This window comes from Diorhabda sublineata, chromosome 1, assembly GCF_026230105.1.
Source record: "Diorhabda sublineata isolate icDioSubl1.1 chromosome 1, icDioSubl1.1, whole genome shotgun sequence".
In the NCBI taxonomy this organism is placed as follows: Eukaryota; Metazoa; Arthropoda; class Insecta; order Coleoptera; family Chrysomelidae; genus Diorhabda; species Diorhabda sublineata.
The window spans coordinates 35,285,786-35,309,855 of NC_079474.1; the positions used below are offsets into that span (position 1 = coordinate 35,285,786).

Below are 24,070 nucleotides of genomic sequence, written 5' to 3' on the forward strand. Positions count from 1 at the left end.
GGCGAATGACCATCAATAATAAATTTGTAAACATGGGAAAAATCTTCGTTATCAACAGTAAAATATTTTATAGTAAAGTTTAAACGAAGCCGTACGGCCTGCAAGGACCAGCATCCCGGTGGTCGACCAAATTAGGTGACGATTCCAGAAATGTTGAAGAAAATACACTCAATGGAGTGTTTAGCAATGAATTGAAAAGGGAGAACTCGATCCTTATGACGTATTTGATCAATATAACATATCCGTTATTGCAATAGCCAAAATTGATAAATTAAAGTTTGAATTGCTATTTAATGCACCCTATTCGCCAGATTTAGTCCCCCTCAGATTGTTTTTCTACAATGGAGAAATTATTACGAAGAAGGTATTGAACTAATCGAACATCGCTGGGAAAAGTTTTTTCCCTAAATTTTCGTGTTGGATGTTGGACCAGGTACTTTCGGAACCGTCCTCGTAATTAGAATTTTTGAGAGAAAGTATTTTACAATTAATTATTGAAATTTTTGGGTTGTAGTGAGCCATCGAACACTGAATGAAGCAATTACGAAGAATAGTCGGTCTTCTTTGGAACAATGGAAAGATAATGATGGTTAAGGCTATATATACATATCAGTGGCGTATAACAAACAATTTTTATAAATAAAAAACATTTTATATATAAATAGTTTATCACTACAGGTGTTTTGAACCTTAGCTTCAAAAATCTTGTCCACTGAATCCTTCCAACTTCATCTATACCGCACATCTCGCTTGACTTCTTATAACCATAATTTGATAGTCATAATTATTTACTTCTTCTTTTTTTGTTGGAGTTTCTACTACATCATATCGATGAACATCTCGTTCGTTTTCGTATCCATTTGATACGTTTCTTATTTATATAAAGTTATATAGTGAAAATTATTTTATTTAGATCCGCTACTGAAGTAAGGTTATCAGTGTACGGCAGCTAAGAAGCTATTAGACTCCCATCAAGTCAAAATTGACCGCCATAATTAATTAATGTCGACATACAACACCGCCTGCCCGCCCGCTGCACAAAAGAACGCACGGTAGTAAAAGAACGGATATCTGAACGCAGCATGAACCTCTCAATAACGATCTTCTTTTTTAACACCGCGCCGTCTCTACCGCGTATATAGAAAACTTTATTATACATCCACTTTAATTATTTTAGATGTAGAATTACGCTGATATTGATTCAGGAATCGAATATTTAAATAAATTTTAAGAAATAAACGTGTTTTTAATAACGTAATAATAATTTACTGTATTAAATATCCATATATAATACTAAAATATTCATACGCGGACTTTTAACTTGTCACATGTCACAATTGAATAGACATTATTCTGTCATATGTCACAAATACAACCAAAGTTTTGTGGATATTTTCATTTTTAAGAAAGTTGTATGTACCCTCTGAAAAAATACGAGAAAATGTTTTCGAAAATAGCCCAACAAATTTGGAAAATAATAATAATAGTTTTTGTTGTAAATAGTAAAACTATGAGGGGTTGTCAATATCTTACGAAAATATTATAGTTTGGATTATTAGATAGAAAATATACGAGAAGCATTCGAAAATTTGTTGAGCGATATGGAATTATTTATAAAATAATACCAGGTTTGATCAAAAATTAACAAAATATATTGTAAAACTGAAAATATCGTATAACGATTGTTGAGAAAAAATTATAATACAGGGTACGATCAGAGATTTGACAAAATATTGATAATTCGAAAGATTATTCCGAAATTAATACAAGGAGTGATCAAAAATTTAATAAAATATTTCCAGTATTTAGAAAATCTTGCTTTAAACTATCATTGTGCAAAATTTCGAACAAATAGATCAAAACTGATTCCTTTTCTTCTACCTTCGGGGATAGTTTTGATAGGGGTGGCGCGTTTTGGAATTTTGAGTCCATTGAGACTTTTGATCAGAGTCGGCACAATTTCCAAATAGTTTGAGCGGAGTTTTTTGGACAAATAACAAAATTTCGATAATGAAAATACAATTGAAAATATGTAAGAAAATGACGTGCGAATCGATAATAGAATGATCGAAAAAAATAATACGAGGTGCGATCAAAAATCAAAATAGTTTATTACACAATTATTAGGAATAAAATTTTTTTTAAGAACTTTTTGACATAAAAAAAGTTTGATACTTACCTTGTGTTGAATTACTCATTTATATACACAGTATACGAGGGTGAAATGGTTTTACGTTTATTGAATTTCAAAAATATAAATGAAAAAAAAACACGAATCAACATAAAATTATTTATTTTGTTGTTGATAAAAAACATTAATCGTCATTATCGAGATTCTTCTTCTTTTTCTTTTTGACCGGTTCCAGTCCACTTGAAAATTCGGAAGTCGATAAACTGACAGATTTGATCTTCTTCTTTTTCGGCGGTTTCTGTAGTGGAATATCGCTAAAACGATACCAAATCTACGTGTATTCATTCATCGGTTTTGGTAATTAGAGTGAATTTGAATAGACCCGCGCAGGTGTCAATGACGTAAAACAACAATTTATAATTCATTGTTGCCACCAATATAAATTGGATACGAACTCGATAAAATACAAAAAAAGTGATAAATCTAATTAAGCAGCCGCTTTTTTCGTGAAATGAAAACCAACTATTAATCATACGAGGTCATTAATTATAGCTTTCATACGCGTCGGACGTACAGGTCGATTAGAAGATGTTAAACAAAAATATAATACGAAAAAAAAGAAGAAGAGGAACGCTGCTATTTAAATAGATCAAAATATTGGAAATACGCCGCTTCGATTTCTGTTATTATTTTCTGGTGGCTACTGGTAGTTGAAAACCATCACAAAATCATGGGAGAGATCGATGAATACGAGGTGTTGAACAAAAATTTGCGATTAAACACTTTGGTTTGTTTGTTAATTGTTTCAAATAAAACGAGGTGTATTCGACATATCGTTATATTTTTTTGAAAAAATTATACGAGGTATTCTATAAATTTGGAATATACGACGTTTTATTAAAATGTTACGAGGTGAGATCGAAGAATTTGTAAAGGGATCGAAATTTATAAAAAACTACTAATAGGTGAATGAAAAATTCGAAAATTATTGTAGTCATCGGGAATTATGAGAGAAAAAATAATACGGGGCTTATTACAAAGTTTTGAGTTTGAGTATGATAAATATTTTGTGAAAAATGTTGGAAAATTATTGGAAAAAAATTTGCGAAAAAATATTTCGAAATAGTTGGAAATTATAAAATAATACGAGGTTCAATCAAGAATTAGTGAAAATATCGGAAATGGTTATTATGTGAGAAGATATGAGGACTGGACGAAAATTTATAAGAAACATCGACAATTTACAAAAAAAAATTTTAGTTCAAAAACTCAAAAATTATAGTAAAAGATACGAGGATTTAACGAAAATATATGAAAAACATCGTTAATTTGAAAAAAAAAATTTAAAGATAAAAAATTCTTAAAAATTTACGAGGTTCTAACAATAATTTAGAAACAGTAGATCATAAAAAATATGAGGTTCGAACAATAATTAGAAGAAATTATCATGAAGAAATATGAAACTATGAAAAATACGAGGTCCGATTAATAATTTTCAGGAAATCATAAAAGAAATAGAATTTCATAGAAATATAAAAAATCATAAATATAACAAAAGAAAATATGAGGTCGGTTAATAATAGGCAGAAAATATTTCAATTCAATCATAAAAATACGAGGTTTGGTGAATATTATGCATAAATATTTTAAAGACGTACACAATCGAGAAAAATACGAAGTTCTATTAATAATTTGCAAAAAATATCGGAAAACGATACGTAATTATACAGAAAAATACGAGGTACGATCGGTAATTGGCTAAAATATCGTGGAATTATAAAAAAATTCGAGGATAGAACGTTTTAGAAAAAAATACGAGGGGAGAACGAAATTTTAAGAGACATATCGTTAATATGCAAAAAAAATAGATAAATAATTCGAGGTACGATCAATAATTGGCTAAAATATCGTTAAATTCTAAAAAAATTAGAGGACAGTTCGTTTTAGAAAAAAATACGAGGGGAGAACGAATAGAAATGCGATGTGTAATTCAAATGATGCGAAAAATGTGAGAAAAATAATACAACAAACATGAAAAATTGTATGAAAAACGTTCGAAAAGTGATAAATAATTAAAAAAAAAAAAAAAGATCAACGATGTAGAATTGTGCAAAAAATCAAAAACAAAACGTGCTGATTTTTGTGAAAAAATACAAGGACCGATCAAAAATTTGTCGAAAAACTTGAAGAATATCAAGAAATTATGGAAAATTTTTGTGAAAAAGTGACTAAAAACATTAAATAACAACGTAATTTTTCACTTTATCATATTCGAAAAAAGGGTATCGACGCAATAACTTTATTAAGCACCTTTTGTGATAAATAATTTTAACAATTTTAAATTATCAAGCTCGAACTGAAGATTCCAAAAAAAAACGCGCCCTGTTCAAAGGATATTACCGATTGACCGTGAAAAAATCGTTATCGAAATAAAAACTTCCTTACTCGATTTCAGCGCAATAATATTAAGAAAACTAAAAAAAAAAAAAAATAAACATATACGTGTATAAAGCCCTTTTGTATATGCACAGCGCGTTTCTATTGAAAGTAGTCGCGGTTTAACATGATAATTAGACCTCGACATCAATCAACGACGCACCGGTTGCTTTTTATGGAAAAACTGCCCTTTATACGAGGGTTTCGATAAATTCAGAAATACTAAAAATACGAATTAATCAACGCCCCAGATAGATTTAGAAATAAAAATTACGTAATTTAACGAGAATACTGAAAAGAGTTAAACCTTTCGAGATAGTGTATAATTTAATAGCTGAAAGAAAACAATTTTTTTGTCGAAATTTTAAAACTTACTTTTCGTGATTTGCTAGTTTTTTGTTGAGCCTGCGGGGTTCTTTTTTGACGAACTGTCCTTTTACCAATCTAGCGACGGCGGTGGGGGTTTCCTTTAGAGCGAAACTAGTGACGTAATGACCCAAATTTGCTTTTTTGAAATCGAAAATCGGTCGCATTTTATTGGAATACGTATTATAAAAACGCGACCATGACGAATACGCTACAATAAAAAATAATAATTTACGAGGACGTTTTCGTTTTAATTGTGAAGTGATTTACCATTACACGCGGATTTGTGTAGCTGTTTGTCGTTTTCTAATGCCTTTTCGTAACGTCTCTGGAGGGCCGTAGCTGCTTGTTCGCGATCTTTTTCGTCCATTACGTCGCTCAAATTCGACAAAAACGTATCCGCTTCCTGCTTTTGTAAACTGAGAAAAATTTTGATAAATACGTCCACAGTTTGTGAATATTGATCAAAAGTACAAGGCGCATCCAATATAAAATGATTTACAGCGATACGAAATAATTAAAATATACTAAAATATACGAGGTTCGATCAATAATATGGAAACAAAAATCGTCGGGAAACGATTTATATAAAAAAAAATTGGATTACAGAACATAATAGAATAAAATATAAATATAGATATAATAGAAATATCGTGAAAGGGTAGGAAACTTTAGGAAAAAATACGAGGAGAGAAATATGAAAAAAATATTTTAAATCTGGAAAAAAATTTAAAACGAGGTTCGATTGATAATTAGGAAAAAATATCATAAAACGATACGAAACTATAAAAAATACGTGGTTCAATCAATAATTATAGGAAAAATATATGAAAAACATCAATAATTAGAAAAAAAAAATGTTTTTAAGCTAAAAAATTCTTAAAAATTTATGAGATTCCAACAATAATTTGGAAACAAATGTTTTGAAACGATACGAGATCATAAATCAATATGATCAATAATATGAAGAGAAATAACGTGAAAGGGTAGGAAACTTTGGGAAAAAATACGAAGATGTAACGAAACTCTATAAGAAATAAGAAAAACATATTTTAAACCCGAAAAAAATTTTAAAACTTTACGAGGTTCGATCGATAATTAGGAAAAAATATATTATAAAGCGATACGAAACTATGAAAAATACGTGATTCGATCAATAATTATAGGAAAAAATAAGAAAACATTTATAATTTGAAAAAAAAATGTTTTTAAATTGTTAATTTTTTTTATACTTTCGAGGTTTGAACAATAATTTGGAAACGTAGATTTTGAAACGATAGGAAAAAATACGACGAAAATATATGAAAAACATCGATAATTTGAAAAAAAAATATTTTTAAGCTAAAAAAAATTATAAAAACTTACGAGGCTCGATCAATAATTTCGAAACGATAGGAAATCATAGGAAATACGTGGTTCGATCAATAATTTGCAGTAACATATCGGAAATATAGGAAAAAATACGAGGATAGGTCTAAAATTTATGATAAACTTTGATAATTTGAGAAAAAAATATTTTAAAGATGAAAAATTCTTAGAAATTTACGAGGTTATTACAATAATTTGGAAACAAATATTTTGAAACGGCGAGAAATTATAAAAAAATACGAGGTCCGATCAATACTTTGGATAAAATATAAGAAATTATAAAGACAAAATAAGAGGACAGAACGCTCTAGAAAAAAATACGAGGGGAGAACGAAATTTTGAAAGATATATCGATAATATGCAAAAATCATATTTTTAACATATACAAAACAAATCATATAAAATACGAGGTACGATTAATAATATTCAAAAATATTTTTTTGAGGCGATACGAATAATAAAAGAATACGAGGTACCATCAATAATTAATAAAAAATTTGTACGAGGAGTGATTAAAATTTTCATATAGCGATTATAAATATATGATAAAATACGAAAATTGAAAAAAAAATGTTTTAAAACCACACGAAATCATAAAAATATACGAGGTTCCATCAATAAGTAAAGGAAAAAATCATAAAAGGACACAAATCATAAAAAATACGAGTTCCTTGAATAATTTGGATAAAATATCGATCAACGATAAGAAAATATACGAGGTTGCATCATAAGTACAAAAAAATATCATAGAAGGATACAAATAATAAAAGTATACGAGGTTCGATAAATAATTTGGACAAAATATCGATCAACGATAAGAGAATATACGAGGTTCCATCAATAAGTAAAGAAAAATATCATAGAAGGATAAAAATCATAAAAATATACGAGGTTCGATTAATTATTTGGAAAAAACATTCTGAAATGTTAAAATTAGATGAAAATGTCATGAAAAGATATGGAAATGATATGGAGGAAAATACCGGTAAAGGGTGGGAAAACTATAGGAAAAAATACGAGGAGAAATATGTATAAATTCTTGTGAAAACTTATAAAAATAACGAAATCGATCTAAAATTCGAAAAAAAAACTTACTATACTCGATGTTTTTCCATATGGGTAACGAAATCTTGTTCTTCGTGCGTCAAAAATATGAACGAAGTACCAGATTTACCTGCCCTACCGGTTCTTCCTACCCTATGAAGATAATCCTCGATACTTTGTGGACCGTTATACTGAACGATGCAATCTGCCGCCGGTACGTCAATACCTCTCGCCACAACGTCCTACAAGTACCCACCAAATATTTTCAAATCACTTATCATTTATTCGTTTCAAAAATTTAGTTTGCCATTTAGCGCGGATATCACAAAATTTCGAAATATTACATTTTTAACCGATTTCTTTTAACGTATTGTCAAAAAGATGATCCGCGTTTCCGTTGCACTTCGTGTACCCAATTTTTATGTTCCTCGGCCCACTAAAACCTCTTAATTTTATTTTAACATCTTAAAAGCGGTTTTTTTCCCAATAATGACATTTTTCCCCAATCTGCTTTTCACTGTAGAAGTACTCCAAGTAAAAATCTTTAGATCCTTTGATCTGAACTACTATTTCTGGTCTCCTGAGTCATCCATCACGTTTACTGATCAATACCATAAGTTTATCTTCAAAGGTTATGGTTTTCCGAGGCCGTCCTGAACGTTTTCCATATCGCCAAAGCTCCTGGTAGATGCAGTCCACGGTACTTGGACTTATTTTCAATACTAGACTATGAAGACGATTTTCAACCGATAGATTTTACTCAATTTACAAGTCTGAATTTGCGAAAACGAGGACAATTCTTACCCTAGCACGTGCTTGTTTGTCACTAGGCTAACTGTGTCTAAATTTTTTAAAATCGTTTAGAAACCGATTTACATCTACAGCAAGGTTACCACTCTCCCCCAGTTATTATTTGCGACGTAAAACAAAACTTCAAATAGAAAATTCAATTATTATATTTAAAATCGGGAAAATTACATTGTTTTCCCACAAAATTTCATTTAATGAAAGTACGTTTCAAGGTTATAATTAAGAAATTCCATTTATAAATTGTTTACGTTTGATTTCGATTCCCGATGAATTTGTATGCACAAAAGACGTGAAATTCCACCTGCAGCGATGAAAATGTAACTTTTCGATTCTATCGACTAGAAGATGAATAAGATACGATGTTAAGTGCCGTTCTTTTGATGGCGGGATGATACACATTTAATATGAATTGAATTCGGTCGTTGAATGGAATAAATGACTAAACGAATGCGATTGTCTCGCAGCGGGAAGTAGATAAGAAGCTCAGTAAGAAAAATTACCGATCATCGTTTTTTTTTTACTTAATCAAAATATTTGGAAAATTTGTTTTAACTTCACTAATTAACGCGTTATAAAAGAAAACGTAATCGATTGTTGTAATAATCCACTTTGTCATTAAGTCTTGAAAACGATTTTTTATAATGATTATTAATATATTTAGTAGCCATTTCCATTCAAAAACATTCTAAATTTATTGATTTTCATCTATTTTTCGGAAATATTTCATCAATATAATGGATTATTCCGATAATCCATTTTTTCTATAGTCCTTGGATTGGTCAGAAAGAATCAAACTACGAAACTTATATACATTTAACAATTTCTAAGGGCTGTAAATCATCATTTGCTTTGGAAAACGTAGGAAATGTACAATTTTCATCTTTTCCTCGAAAATATTTCATCAATATAATCGATTATTTTTATAATCCTTGGTATATTTAAGAAGTACAAGATTTCTGTATATTTAACGACTTCTAAGTGATGCAAATCGTCATTTGTATTTGTATTTTTCAAAAATATTTCATCAATATAAACGATTATTTCAATCATCCTTTTTGTCTATAATCCTTGGATTAGTTAAAAAGTACGAAATTTCTGTATATTTAACGATTTCTAAATGTTGCGAATCGTCATTTGTTTTGGAAAACATTCAAATTGTACAATTTTTTCTTTTTCAAAAATATTTCATAAATATAAACGATTTTTTCAATAATCCGTTTTGGCTATAATCCTTGGATTAGTTAAAAAGAACGAGATTTCTGTATATTTAACGACTTCTAAGTGATGCAAATCGTCATTTGTTTTAGAAAACGTTCATAATGTACAATTTTTTCTTTTTCGAAAATATTTCATCAATATAAACGATTATCTCAATAATCCTTTTTCTCTATAATCCTTGGATTAGTTAAAAAGTACGAGATTTCTGTATATTTAACGATTTCTAAATGTTGCAAATAGTCATTTGTTTTGGAAAACATTCAAAATGTACAATTTTTTCTTTTTCGAAAATATTTTATCAATTTAAACGATTATTTCAATAATCCGTTTTGGCTATAATCCTTGGATTAGTTAAAAAGAACGAGATTTCTGTATATTTAACGACTTCTAAGTGATGCAAATCGTCATTTGTTTTAGAAAACGTTCATAATGTACAATTTTTTCCTTTTTTTTCGAAAATATTTCATCAATATAAACGATTATCTCAATAATCCGTTTTGTCTATAAACCTTGGATTAGTTAAAAAGTACGAGATTTCTGTATATTTAACGATTTCTTTATGTTGCAAATCGTCATTTGTTTTGGAAAACATTCAAAATGTACTATTTTTTCTTTTTCGAAAATATTTCATCAATATTAACGATTATTTCAATAATCCTTTTTGTCTATAATCCTTGGATTAGTTAAAAAGAACGAGATTTCTGTACATTTAACGACTTCTAAAAGTGATGCAAATCGTCATTTGTTTTAGAAAACGTTCATAATGTACAATTTTTTCCTTTTTTTTTCGAAAATATTTCATCAATATAAACGATTATCTCTATAATCCTTGGATTGGTAAAAAAGTATCATACTACGAGATTTCTATATATTTAACGATTTCTAAGGACTAGAATCGTCATTTTTTTTGTAAAACGTTCATAATCTACTAATTTTCATTCATATTAAAAATATTCTATCAATATAATCGAATATTCCAAAAATCCATTTTGTCTTCAATCCTTGGATTGTATAAAATGTATCGAACAACAAATGTAAATCTAACGAATTATGAAGACAACAACCGTTATTTTCTTTGGAATATGCCCAAAATTTTTTAAATTTTGATCTGTTTTCCGAAAATATATCATCAATATAATCGATTATTTCAATAATCCGTTTTGTCTATAATCCTTGGATTAGTTAAAAAGTACGAGATTTCTGTATATTTAACGGCTTCTAAGTGAAGCAAATCGTCATTTGTTTTAGAAAACGTTCATATTGTACAATTTTTTCCTTTTTTTCGAAAATATTTCATCAATATAAACCATTATTTCAATAATCCATTTTATCTGCAGTCCTTGGATTGATCGAAAAGAATCAAATACTATTTATATTTAACGATTTCTAAGAGCTGCAAAAGTTATTTACTTCAGAAATCGTACAAAATGTGCAGTTTTCATCTTTTTTTCGAAAATATTTCATCAATATAATCGATTATTTCAATAATCCGTTTTGTCTATAATCTTTGGATTGGTTACGAAATTTCTATATATTTAATGATTTCCAAGGACTAAAATCGTAATTTTTTTTGTAAAACGTTCATAATCTACTAATTTTCATTCATATTAAAAATATTCTATCAATATAATCGAATATTCCAAAAATCCATTTTGTCTTCAATCATTGGATTGTATAAAATGTATCGAACAACAAATGTAAATCTAACGAATTATGAAGACAACAACCGTTATTTTCTTTGGAATATGCCCAAAATTTTTTAAATTTTGATCTGTTTTCCGAAAATATATCATCAATATAATCGATTATTTCAATAATCCCTTTTGTCTATAATCCTTAACTTAGAATGTATCTAATAATGTCATTGAATATTTTTATGATCCACTTTTTCTACGATCCTTCGGTTGATAACAATTTATTCCACTATGGAATTTCCGCATTTTCAACGATTAATAAGGAATGTAATAATGAAAAACATTCAAAATTCCTAAAATTTTTTTTATCAAACATATCCAAACAATATAATCTATTATTTCAATAATCCATGTGTACTCGTCGCTGTAATTTTCTCTCGTAATTTCATTGAAAAATAAAGGATAATTTCACCAAGTTAAATTTTATACAGGGCGATCAATAGTTTTTCAATATTAGTAATATAAAATGTAAATTTTATAAAACTCATACGAAAAAACTCATTAGATAATTATGTATTCCAAAAAATCGATTTTTTTATAAAATAGTAAAGAGAAAAGTGTAAAATTCGAAATTAATCATGACATTTTCAACCTGAAATAGTTTTATAAAAAAATTACTTACAGTACATAATAAAATTCCCTTTTCGGCCGCCCTGAATCTACCGAAAACATCCTTCCTAGCACTCTGATCCATATTACCGTGCAACTTGAAAAATTCCACATCAACAACAACTTCCTCATCATCACTATCGAATTCCTCTCGGTCCAACACAAGTTGTTGTCTATTCAATTCACCCCTAATTCTAGGCATTTTAACCAAAAATCTCGTAAACAACTCGTAATGATAATCCACCATATTACTAGTACCCATAAAAACGAAAACCTAACAAAAACAACACCGTCAATCACGAATTAAAAACCACAAAGTTTCGACGAACCTTCGAATTGATCTTCGACTGGTGTAGCAACAAAGCGGATAAAGTGAATAAACGATGTTTGACGTGAGTTACGATAAACATCTGCTTCACCGTTTCAGGTATCACCATCATTTCAGGATTTTGTGTCGTAAATTCCTCCAAAGCGTCCACATACACGTGATCCTTCATTGTAAAATCGGCCAATTCCGCTATTCCTTTAGTTAAAGTGGCCGATAGTAAAACAGTTTGTCTTGATTTACAAGAAACATTCGCAAGAGGCATTTTTTCGCTATTAATATCTTCTTCGACTTTATTATCTTCATCTAACGTCTTTTTAAGTAACCCTAAAGGGTCGTATTCCGCGTTCTTTTTAGCTCTATCGAGCTCCTCTACTATGCTAATAAGAAATATTACAAATAATATGTAAATATGGTTAATACATTGACTGCCAAGGTGTTTTTTCGCTTTATAACATTACAAATACTAATTTGAATACGAAATTACCACAAAAGTGTGTAACAATGGAGGGTTTTTTATTTATTACTGTAGAACATCGTAAATCCGGAATCGCTGGGATTTTATTTTATATATTTTGAATACAACGTTTCGGTATCACACTATGAGTTTTCTGTACATTTAACGATTTCTAAGGGTTGAAAATCATCATTTGCTTTGGATAACGTGCCAAATGTACAATTTTCATCTTCTTTTCCCGGGAATACTTCATTATATAATCGATTATTTTGATAATCCTTTTTGTCTTCTATCCTTGGATTGGTTAAAATGTATCACACTATGAGTTTTTTGTACATTTAACAATTTCTAAGGGCTGCAAATCATCATTTGCGTTAAACAACGTGCGAAATGTACAATTTTCATCTTTTTTTTTTGGAAATATTTCATCATATAATCGATTATTTCAATAATCCTTGGATTAGTTAAAAATTACGAAATTTCTGTATATTTAATGATTTCTAAGTGATGAAAATTGTCATTTGTTTTGGAAAACATTCAAAATGTACATTTTTTTCTTTTTCAAAAATATTTCATCAATATAAACGATTATTTCAATAATCCTTTTTGTCTATAATCCTTGGATTAGTTAAAAAGTACGAGATTTCTGTATATTTAACGATTTCTAAATGTTGCAAATCGTCATTTGTTTTGGAAAACATTCAAAATGTACAATTTTTTCTTTTTCAAAAATATTTTATCAATATAAACGATTATTTCAATAATCCTTTTTGTCTATAATCCTTGGATTAGTTAAAAAGTACGAGATTTGTGTATATTTAACGATTTCTAAGTTATGCAAATTATCATTTGTTTTGGAAAACATTCAAAATGTACATTTTTTTCTTTTTCAAAAATATTTCATCAATATAAACGATTATTTCAATAATCCTTTTTGTCTATAATCCTTGGATTAGTTAAAAAGTACGAGATTTCTGTATATTTAACGATTTCTAAATGTTGCAAATCGTCATTTGTTTTGGAAAACATTCAAAATGTACATATTTTTCTTTTTCAAAAATATTTCATCAATATAAACGATTATTTCAATAATCCTTTTTGTCTATAATCCTTGGATTAGTTAAAAAGTACGAGATTTCTGTATATTTAACGATTTCTAAATGTTGCAAATCGTCATTTGTTTTGGAAAACATTCAAAATGTACTATTTTTTCTTTTTCAAAAATATTTTATCAATATAAACGATTATTTCAATAATCCTTTTTGTCTATAATCCTTGGATTAGTTAAAAAGTACGAGATTTCTGTATATTTAACGATTTCTAAATGTTGCAAATCGTCATTGGTTTTGGAAAACATTCAAAATGTACATATTTTTCTTTTTCAAAAATATTTCATAAATATAAACGATTATTTCAATAATCCTTTTTGTCTATAATCCTTGGATTAGTTAAAAAGTACGAGATTTCTGTATATTTAACGATTTCTAAATGTTGCAAATCGTCATTTGTTTTGGAAAACATTCAAAATGTACATATTTTTCTTTTTCAAAAATATTTCATCAATATAAACGATTATTTCAATAATCCTTTTTGTCTATAATCCTTGGATTAGTTAAAAAGTACGAGATTTCTGTATATTTAACGATTTCTAAATGTTGCAAATCGTCATTTGTTTTGGAAAACATTCAAAATCTACAATTTTTTCTTTTTCAAAAATATTTTATCAATATAAACGATTATTTCAATAATCCTTTTTGTCTATAATCCTTGGATTAGTTAAAAAGTACGAGATTTGTGTATATTCAACGATTTCTAAGTTATGCAAATTATCATTTGTTTTGGAAAACATTCAAAATGTACAATTTTTTCTTTTTCAAAAATATTTTATCAATATAAACGATTATTTCAATAATCCTTTTTGTCTATAATCCTTGGATTAGTTAAAAAGTACGAGATTTGTGTATATTTAACGATTTCTAAATGTTGCAAATCGTCATTTGTTTTGGAAAACATTCAAAATGTACATTTTATTCTTTTTCAAAAATATTTCATCAATATAAACGATTATTTCAATCATCCTTTTTGTCTATAATCCTTGGATTAGTTAAAAAGTACGAGATTTCTGTATATTTAACGATTTCTAAATGTTGCAAATCGTCATTTGTTTTGGAAAACATTCAAAATGTACTATTTTTTCTTTTTCAAAAATATTTCATCAATATTAACGATTATTTCAATAATCCTTTTTGTCTATAATCCTTGGATTAGTTAAAAAGTACGAGATTTCTGTATATTTAACGATTTCTAAATGTTGCAAATCGTCATTTGTTTTGGAAAACATTCAAAATGTACATATTTTTCTTTTTCAAAAATATTTCATCAATATAAACGATTATTTCAATAATCCTTTTTGTCTATAATCCTTGGATTAGTTAAAAAGTACGAGATTTCTGTATATTTAACGATTTCTAAATGTTGCAAATCGTCATTTGTTTTGGAAAACATTCAAAATGTACAATTTTTTCTTTTTCAAAAATATTTTATCAATATAAACGATTATTTCAATAATCCTTTTTGTCTATAATCCTTGGATTAGTTAAAAAGTACGAGATTTCTGTATATTTAACGATTTCTAAATGTTGCAAATCGTCATTTGTTTTGGAAAACATTCAAAATGTACATATTTTTCTTTTTCAAAAATATTTCATAAATATAAACGATTATTTCAATAATCCTTTTTGTCTATAATCCTTGGATTAGTTAAAAAGTACGAGATTTCTGTATATTTAACGATTTCTAAATGTTGCAAATCGTCATTTGTTTTGGAAAACATTCAAAATCTACAATTTTTTCTTTTTCAAAAATATTTTATCAATATAAACGATTATTTCAATAATCCTTTTTGTCTATAATCCTTGGATTAGTTAAAAAGTACGAGATTTGTGTATATTCAACGATTTCTAAATGTTGCAAATCGTCATTTGTTTTGGAAAACATTCAAAATCTACAATTTTTTCTTTTTCAAAAATATTTTATCAATATAAACGATTATTTCAATAATCCTTTTTGTCTATAATCCTTGGATTAGTTAAAAAGTACGAGATTTGTGTATATTTAACGATTTCTAAATGTTGCAAATCGTCATTTGTTTTGGAAAACATTCAAAATGTACATTTTATTCTTTTTCAAAAATATTTCATGAATATAAACGATTATTTCAATCATCCTTTTTGTCTATAATCCTTGGATTAGTTAAAAAGTACGAGATTTCTGTATATTTAACGATTTCTAAATGTTGCAAATCGTCATTTGTTTTGGAAAACATTCAAAATGTACTATTTTTTCTTTTTCAAAAATATTTCATCAATATTAACGATTATTTCAATAATCCTTTTTGTCTATAATCCTTGGATTAGTTAAAAAGTACGAGATTTCTGTATATTTAACGATTTCTAAATGTTGCAAATCGTCATTTGTTTTGGAAAACATTCAAAATGTACTATTTTTTCTTTTTCAAAAATATTTCATCAATATTAACGATTATTTCAATAATCCTTTTTGTCTATAATCCTTGGATTAGTTAAAAAGTACGAGATTTCTGTATATTTAACGATTTCTAAATGTTGCAAATCGTCATTTGTTTTGGAAAACATTCAAAATCTACAATTTTTTCTTTTTCAAAAATATTTTATCAATATAAACGATTATTTCAATAATCCTTTTTGTCTATAATCCTTGGATTAGTTAAAAAGTACGAGATTTCTGTATATTTAACGATTTCTAAATGTTGCAAATCGTCATTTGTTTTGGAAAACATTCAAAATGTACATTTTATTCTTTTTCAAAAATATTTCATGAATATAAACGATTATTTCAATCATCCTTTTTGTCTATAATCCTTGGATTAGTTAAAAAGTACGAGATTTCTGTATATTTAACGATTTCTAAATGTTGCAAATCGTCATTTGTTTTGGAAAACATTCAAAATGTACTATTTTTTCTTTTTCAAAAATATTTCATCAATATTAACGATTATTTCAATAATCCTTTTTGTCTATAATCCTTGGATTAGTTAAAAAGTACGAGATTTCTGTATATTTAACGATTTCTAAATGTTGCAAATCGTCATTTGTTTTGGAAAACATTCAAAATGTACTATTTTTTCTTTTTCAAAAATATTTCATCAATATTAACGATTATTTCAATAATCCTTTTTGTCTATAATCCTTGGATTAGTTAAAAAGTACGAGATTTCTGTATATTTAACGATTTCTAAATGTTGCAAATCGTCATTTGTTTTGGAAAACATTCAAAATGTGCAATTTTTTCTTTTTCAAAAATATTTCATCAATATTAACGATTATTTCAATCATCCTTTTTGTCTATAATCCTTGGATTAGTTAAAAATTACGAAATTTCTGTATATTTAATGATTTCTAAGTGATGAAAATTGTCATTTGTTTTGGAAAACATTCAAAATGTACAATTTTTTCTTTTTCAAAAATATTTCATCAATATAAACGATTATTTCAATAATCCTTTTTGTCTATAATCCTTGGATTAGTTAAAAAGTACGAGATTTCTGTATATTTAACGATTTCTAAATGTTGCAAATCGTCATTTGTTTTGGAAAACATTCAAAATGTACATATTTTTCTTTTTCAAAAATATTTCATCAATATAAACGATTATTTCAATAATCCTTTTTGTCTATAATCCTTGGATTAGTTAAAAAGTACGAGATTTCTGTATATTTAACGATTTCTAAATGTTGCAAATCGTCATTTGTTTTGGAAAACATTCAAAATGTACAATTTTTTCTTTTTCAAAAATATTTTATCAATATAAACGATTATTTCAATAATCCTTTTTGTCTATAATCCTTGGATTAGTTAAAAAGTACGAGATTTCTGTATATTTAACGATTTCTAAATGTTGCAAATCGTCATTTGTTTTGGAAAACATTCAAAATGTACATATTTTTCTTTTTCAAAAATATTTCATAAATATAAACGATTATTTCAATAATCCTTTTTGTCTATAATCCTTGGATTAGTTAAAAAGTACGAGATTTCTGTATATTTAACGATTTCTAAATGTTGCAAATCGTCATTTGTTTTGGAAAACATTCAAAATCTACAATTTTTTCTTTTTCAAAAATATTTTATCAATATAAACGATTATTTCAATAATCCTTTTTGTCTATAATCCTTGGATTAGTTAAAAAGTACGAGATTTGTGTATATTCAACGATTTCTAAGTTATGCAAATTATCATTTGTTTTGGAAAACATTCAAAATGTACAATTTTTTCTTTTTCAAAAATATTTTATCAATATAAACGATTATTTCAATAATCCTTTTTGTCTATAATCCTTGGATTAGTTAAAAAGTACGAGATTTGTGTATATTTAACGATTTCTAAATGTTGCAAATCGTCATTTGTTTTGGAAAACATTCAAAATGTACATTTTATTCTTTTTCAAAAATATTTCATGAATATAAACGATTATTTCAATCATCCTTTTTGTCTATAATCCTTGGATTAGTTAAAAAGTACGAGATTTCTGTATATTTAACGATTTCTAAATGTTGCAAATCGTCATTTGTTTTGGAAAACATTCAAAATGTACTATTTTTTCTTTTTCAAAAATATTTCATCAATATTAACGATTATTTCAATAATCCTTTTTGTCTATAATCCTTGGATTAGTTAAAAAGTACGAGATTTCTGTATATTTAACGATTTCTAAATGTTGCAAATCGTCATTTGTTTTGGAAAACATTCAAAATGTACTATTTTTTCTTTTTCAAAAATATTTCATCAATATTAACGATTATTTCAATAATCCTTTTTGTCTATAATCCTTGGATTAGTTAAAAAGTACGAGATTTCTGTATATTTAACGATTTCTAAATGTTGCAAATCGTCATTTGTTTTGGAAAACATTCAAAATGTGCAATTTTTTCTTTTTCAAAAATATTTCATCAATATTAACGATTATTTCAATCATCCTTTTTGTCTATAATCCTTGGATTAGTTAAAAAGTACGAGATTTCTGTATATTTAACGATTTCTAAATGTTGCAAATCGTCATTTGTTTTGGAAAACATTCAAAATGTACAATTTTTTCTTTTTCGAAAATATTTTATCAATATTAACGATTATTTCAATAATTCTTTTTGTCTATAATCCTTGGATTAGTTAAAAAGTACGAGATTTGTGTATATTTAACGATTTCTAAATGTTGCAAATCGTCATTTGTTTTGGAAAACATTCAAAATGTACTATTTTTTCTTTTTCAAAAATATTTCATCAATATTAACGATTATTTCAATAATCCTTTTTGTCTATAATCCTTGGATTAGTTAAAAAGTACGAGATTTCTGTATATTTAACGATTTCTAAATGTTGCAAATCGTCATTTGTTTTGGAAAACATTCAAAATGTGCAATTTTTTCTTTTTCAAAAATATTTCATCAATATTAACGATTATTTCAATCATCCTTTTTGTCTATAATCCTTGGATTAGTTAAAAAGTACGAGATTTCTGTATATTTAACGATTTCTAAATGTTGCAAATCGTCATTTGTTTTGGAAAACATTCAAAATGTACAATTTTTTCTTTTTCGAAAATATTTTATCAATATTAACGATTATTTCAATAATTCTTTTTGTCTATAATCCTTGGATTAGTTAAAAAGTACGAGATTTGTGTATATTTAACGATTTCTAAATGTTGCAAATCGTCATTTGTTTTGGAAAACATTCAAAATGTACTATTTTTTCTTTTTCAAAAATATTTCATCAATATTAACGATTATTTCAATAATCCTTTTTGTCTATAATCCTTGGATTAGTTAAAAAGTACGAGATTTCTGTATATTTAACGATTTCTAAATGTTGCAAATCGTCATTTGTTTTAGAAAACGTTCATAATGTACAATTTTTTCCTTTTTTTTCGAAAATATTTCATCAATATAAACGATTATCTCAATAATCCTTTTTCTCTATAATCCTTGGATTAGTTAAAAAGTACGAGATTTCTGTATATTTAACGATTTCTAAATGTTGCAAATCGTCATTTGTTTTGGAAAGCATTCAAAATGTACAATTTTTTCTTTTTTTGAAAATATTTCAATATCAATCCATATAAACGATTATTTCGATAATCCATTTTATCTGCAATACTTGGATTGGTTGAAAAGAATCAAAGACTTTGTATATTTAATGATTTCTAAGAGCTGCAAAAGTCATTTACTTCGGAAAACGTATGAAATGTGCAATTTCCATCTTTTTCCCGGGAATATTTCATGATCGATTATTTCGATAATACTTTTTGACTTTTTCTGTACATTTAACGATTTCTAATGGCCGCAAATCATCATTTGCTTTGAATACGTGCGAAATGTACAATTTTCATCTTTTTCTGAAAAATTTGTCTTCAATATCATCGATTATTCCTATAATCCTCATACTAATAGTATAGCATGTAATTATTTTAATAATCTTCTTTGTCTATGATCCTTGGTTTGATAATAACCTATATCACTCCGAAATTTCGACATTTTCAACAATTAGTAAAATAGGTTCAAAATTCACTGGATTTCATTCTTTTGACAAAAATATTTCATCAATATAATCGATTACAACGTTTCGGTAATTTTGAAAAATTCCGGGAATTACACGCATGCCTAGCAAACATGCGGTATATTAAGTATATTATGAACATTTAAAAAAAGTTGTCGAACCAAATCACCTCTAAATGCAACAACAAATACAGACAAAAGACTCTAAAGAATGTAGTTGCATTCATTCAATACTTCACCCCGAAAAATATTAAAAATTTAGTTTAGATTAGACATTTTGAATGCATTTATTGTGGCGCCATCTGTCGCACTAAAGAGAAATCATATCGCTTTATGTAATAATGTAAACAGAGGCAGACAGAAACATAAAATATAATAAAATCATAACAGCAGTTAAAATAATATTAATAAAAGTAATAATGAAGAAATAATAAATAAAAAATATGGTGTCGCCATCTAGTTTCAAATACAGAAACTAAAAATTACGATATGAACGGATTTGAAATATTCTCCTTTTTAGAAGTCCGGATTTACGATGATTAACTGTATTATTAAAAAACCTAATTTAAATAAAAAATTACCACCAAATATTTAGTTGAATAGGATTGTTTTCACTAAGATTAAATTGGATGGTTTAGATATTCTAATGATTAACTATGATAGTAAGTAGACAAAAAAAGAAATTTTCTGTTAAAATAATAAAAGATTAATAATATCTTTCGAAAATAAAATCCATAAAATTAGACGTTTAATCACGTGACGTTCAACACTAATCATAGAAACATATGGAAGCGTGACGTCACATCTCGCGAACTGCCGTATTTTTAACTGTCATTTTCTGCCGTGTTTTTAACTGTCATTTTCGTACAAAGTGGACGAGTTTTCAACAATTGAGTTCGTTTTTAGTTTAATCTTGAAACTTAGGTATAATTTGGCATGGCATTAGGATTTAACAAAGCAGTAATTAGTCCAAAATTGACGCCGTTATGTTTGATAAATTGTTTAAAATGAATATCGACTTTTGTTTATCGGAATTCCGCGATGTTAAAATTTATATGTAAATATTACACTAGGAATGAACAAATTCTTATTTAATTCTTATTTATCAATCAGAGAATCGCGAAAATTGTATTTTAACTCAAATCATAAAACCTTAATCGAGTCGTAACATTTTATAGGTTATGTGTGATATATTATGGTAAATTTTGCAAAATTCATTTCTTTTACTTAACATTTATAAACAGATACATCGAAATGATATACTCAAAAATAAATTGTAAAACAGTTTATAAAGTTTGCCTCCTTGCTACTATTAACCACTTTTTTCGTATTTTTTTATTGTTTGGAACGTATATAAATAATTTTTTGACGTTTTTATCATTGTACTTTCATATTATGGCACTATACACTATTTATAATAAGAAGAATTCATTATTTATTAAAAAAAAAACAATCGACTATCATAAACAAATTCACGAGGTATGACGTCATTAAAGACACCATGACAGTCTCGACCATTTACGCGGTAATTTCTTAAAACTCAAAATACTAATGTAAAAGGCGAATTTTTCTCAAAATATATTTTTGCGATGAAATAGTTAATAAACTATAGTTTTAAACCAATTTCCAAATTTTATCAACTAGCTTATTATGTAGAAAAAATAATCCAGTAAATTGTGATCATAATTGGCAGTTAACGTGTTAAAAATTATATATATTATATTATTTTGAACTAATACCTTACAATATCTTTTTTAAAACCCATATCAAGTAGACGATCTGCTTCGTCTAAAACCAAACAACGTACGTTTTGAGTTTTAAATGCGTTTGTATGTAACATGTGATCCAATAATCTACCGGGTGTTGCTACAAGTATATGCACTCCTTTTCTGAGTCGATTTTTTTCCGTATTTCTGTTTTCACCACCGCATAAATTACCGACGACGATCCATTGGAAAGTCTACAAGTTACAAGAATTTTTTATAACAAAATAATATTGAAATTTTGGAAACTTACGTTTATTTTTTTTAGTAATTCTTGCGTTTGGAGCGCTAATTCCCTAGTAGGGACTATGATTATAGCTTGTACTCCGTCGGTTCTTTGTAATCTGGGGGTTATGGATTGTACGGAATTTAGAATTGGAACGGCATACGCTAATGTTTTGCCCGAACCAGTTTGAGATCTAATCTATTGATTAAATGTTGATAACAAATAAATTATAAACGATAATGTACTTACCAATACGTTACGTCCTTTCAGAATAACCGGTATAGCTTTCTCTTGTACGTTCGTTAATGTTGTAAAATTATGTTTTTCTAGGTTAGAAACTATATATTTGTGTATTTCCAAGTCACTGAAAGATTTGCTTGTACTAAATACTTTTTCTACAACCGATTTACCTTTTGAATTTCCTTTAACATATATATCTTTACGTCCGACGTTGAATAGCGAATATTGTTGAGGTGTTTTCGTAGATTCACTTGATGGTATTGGATTACCTTCTTTTGCTGCTTTTTTGGCTGCTAATTTGTCTTTTTTCCATTTACGTTTTATAAATGTTCTCGCAGTATCTGTTTCTTTAGTCGATTCCGCTATTTTATCAACTCTAACCTCACTTTTATTAAACTTTTTCTTATTAAACTCTTTGTTTGAAGTTTCGGCTTTATCATCACTATTACTTACTATTAGTTCACGTTGTTTTTTCTCATTTTTAACACCTACAATGCTAGTTTCTAATATCTCTGTGGTTTTCGATAACTTTTTAGATATATCCACATTTTCATTTTGTTTTTTTCTTTTTTTGGCTACTATAGCGCTTTTGGGTGCTTTGCTATCATTATTCCAAACAAAATTAAAAGAAGTCATACCACTAATATAAATACGAGATATAAAAATAATTAGATTACACAAACAATATTGTTTACGAATTGTGAGGTTATATTCTTTTAGTGGCACATGTCACATAGAACCATAGATACAAATTTATAAAATTACGATTACTATTCTCATCTCTTTCTATATTCATTTATAAAAAAGAAATATTACCATAATGGAGGGAATAATATATTTTATTGATACAAAAGAATGATTTATTTTTAGAGCCTAATAGTCCATATCAATGTATATTTCGTGTAATTACAACAAATTATTTCTAATTTTTAATTAATTTCTTATTTAAATCTGCAATGTAAGGAGTTTATTTTGAAAGACGAGAATGGAATGATTTAGAAGTATATATACATCACAAAGCAGTGAACTATCAGTTTTTTCTTCCCTCCGATACTCAATCCTCCCTTAGGGTATTATAATTACATTTTAAAATTGATAAAAGCACTGATAAAGTTACAAAGAATAAAAATATGTTCGTGTTTCTGATCTAATGTGGAAAATTCGACGAATTCATGAATTTGGTCTCTTCGGGCCGTTGACAATAAGGCTTTAAAAGGACGGATTTAGGGATATCAATCACTTTTAGTAGCTTTAGGGTCAAGGGATCACGTCGTCCTTTACTTTTACTCTATTCCCCGGCACGAGGGCACTTAATGGAAAGCTAATGTGCTACTAATTCCCGCAATCCTATTCAAGTGTAACTTCGGACCCTGTTAAATCGATTTATCTTTACAGGATGTTGGGATTTTAGTTAGAATGATGATGATCGTCGGCGGATGGGTTCATCAATAAATATTATCGAGAGTGATTTAAAATCGTATCACGAATATGAGTTTATCTATGATAAATTCTTCGTTTTCATTTGCAGTACTTTTTCTTAAATAGTTATATACGAGGAATACTTAGTTTGTAAAAAGTTAATTGATTAAATTTATAGTTTTAGGAGATTAATTGGATTGAATTGATTTTATTTTATAAAAATTTCTTTTTGCAATTAGCTTTAACTCTTTTTTCATTCAATATATGTGTAATAAAATATGTACGAATCCAATTCAAAAGTAACGGAGGGCTATGAACAGATATTATATAGAGATAAGTGGGAGGGGGCGTCCCTAAAATACGCCCGCTTCGTTT

General features: G+C 27.3%; 1 protein-coding gene across 1 annotated transcript; it reads right to left on the reverse strand.

The window, feature by feature from the left end:
• Nucleotides 1–2,276: 2,276 nt before the first annotated feature.
• On the reverse strand, nucleotides 2,277–23,025 carry LOC130440464 (probable ATP-dependent RNA helicase CG8611). Its single transcript, XM_056773634.1, has 9 exons — nucleotides 22,286–23,025; nucleotides 22,064–22,234; nucleotides 21,787–22,007; nucleotides 12,006–12,381; nucleotides 11,690–11,950; nucleotides 7,397–7,587; nucleotides 5,204–5,352; nucleotides 4,943–5,144; nucleotides 2,277–2,445 (listed from the first exon to the last, which is right to left on the reverse strand). Exons 1-9 carry the CDS (start codon nucleotides 22,910–22,912, stop codon nucleotides 2,316–2,318), a joined length of 2,328 nt encoding a protein of 775 aa, XP_056629612.1. The 5' UTR covers nucleotides 22,913–23,025; the 3' UTR covers nucleotides 2,277–2,315.
• Nucleotides 23,026–24,070: the final 1,045 nt, after the last annotated feature.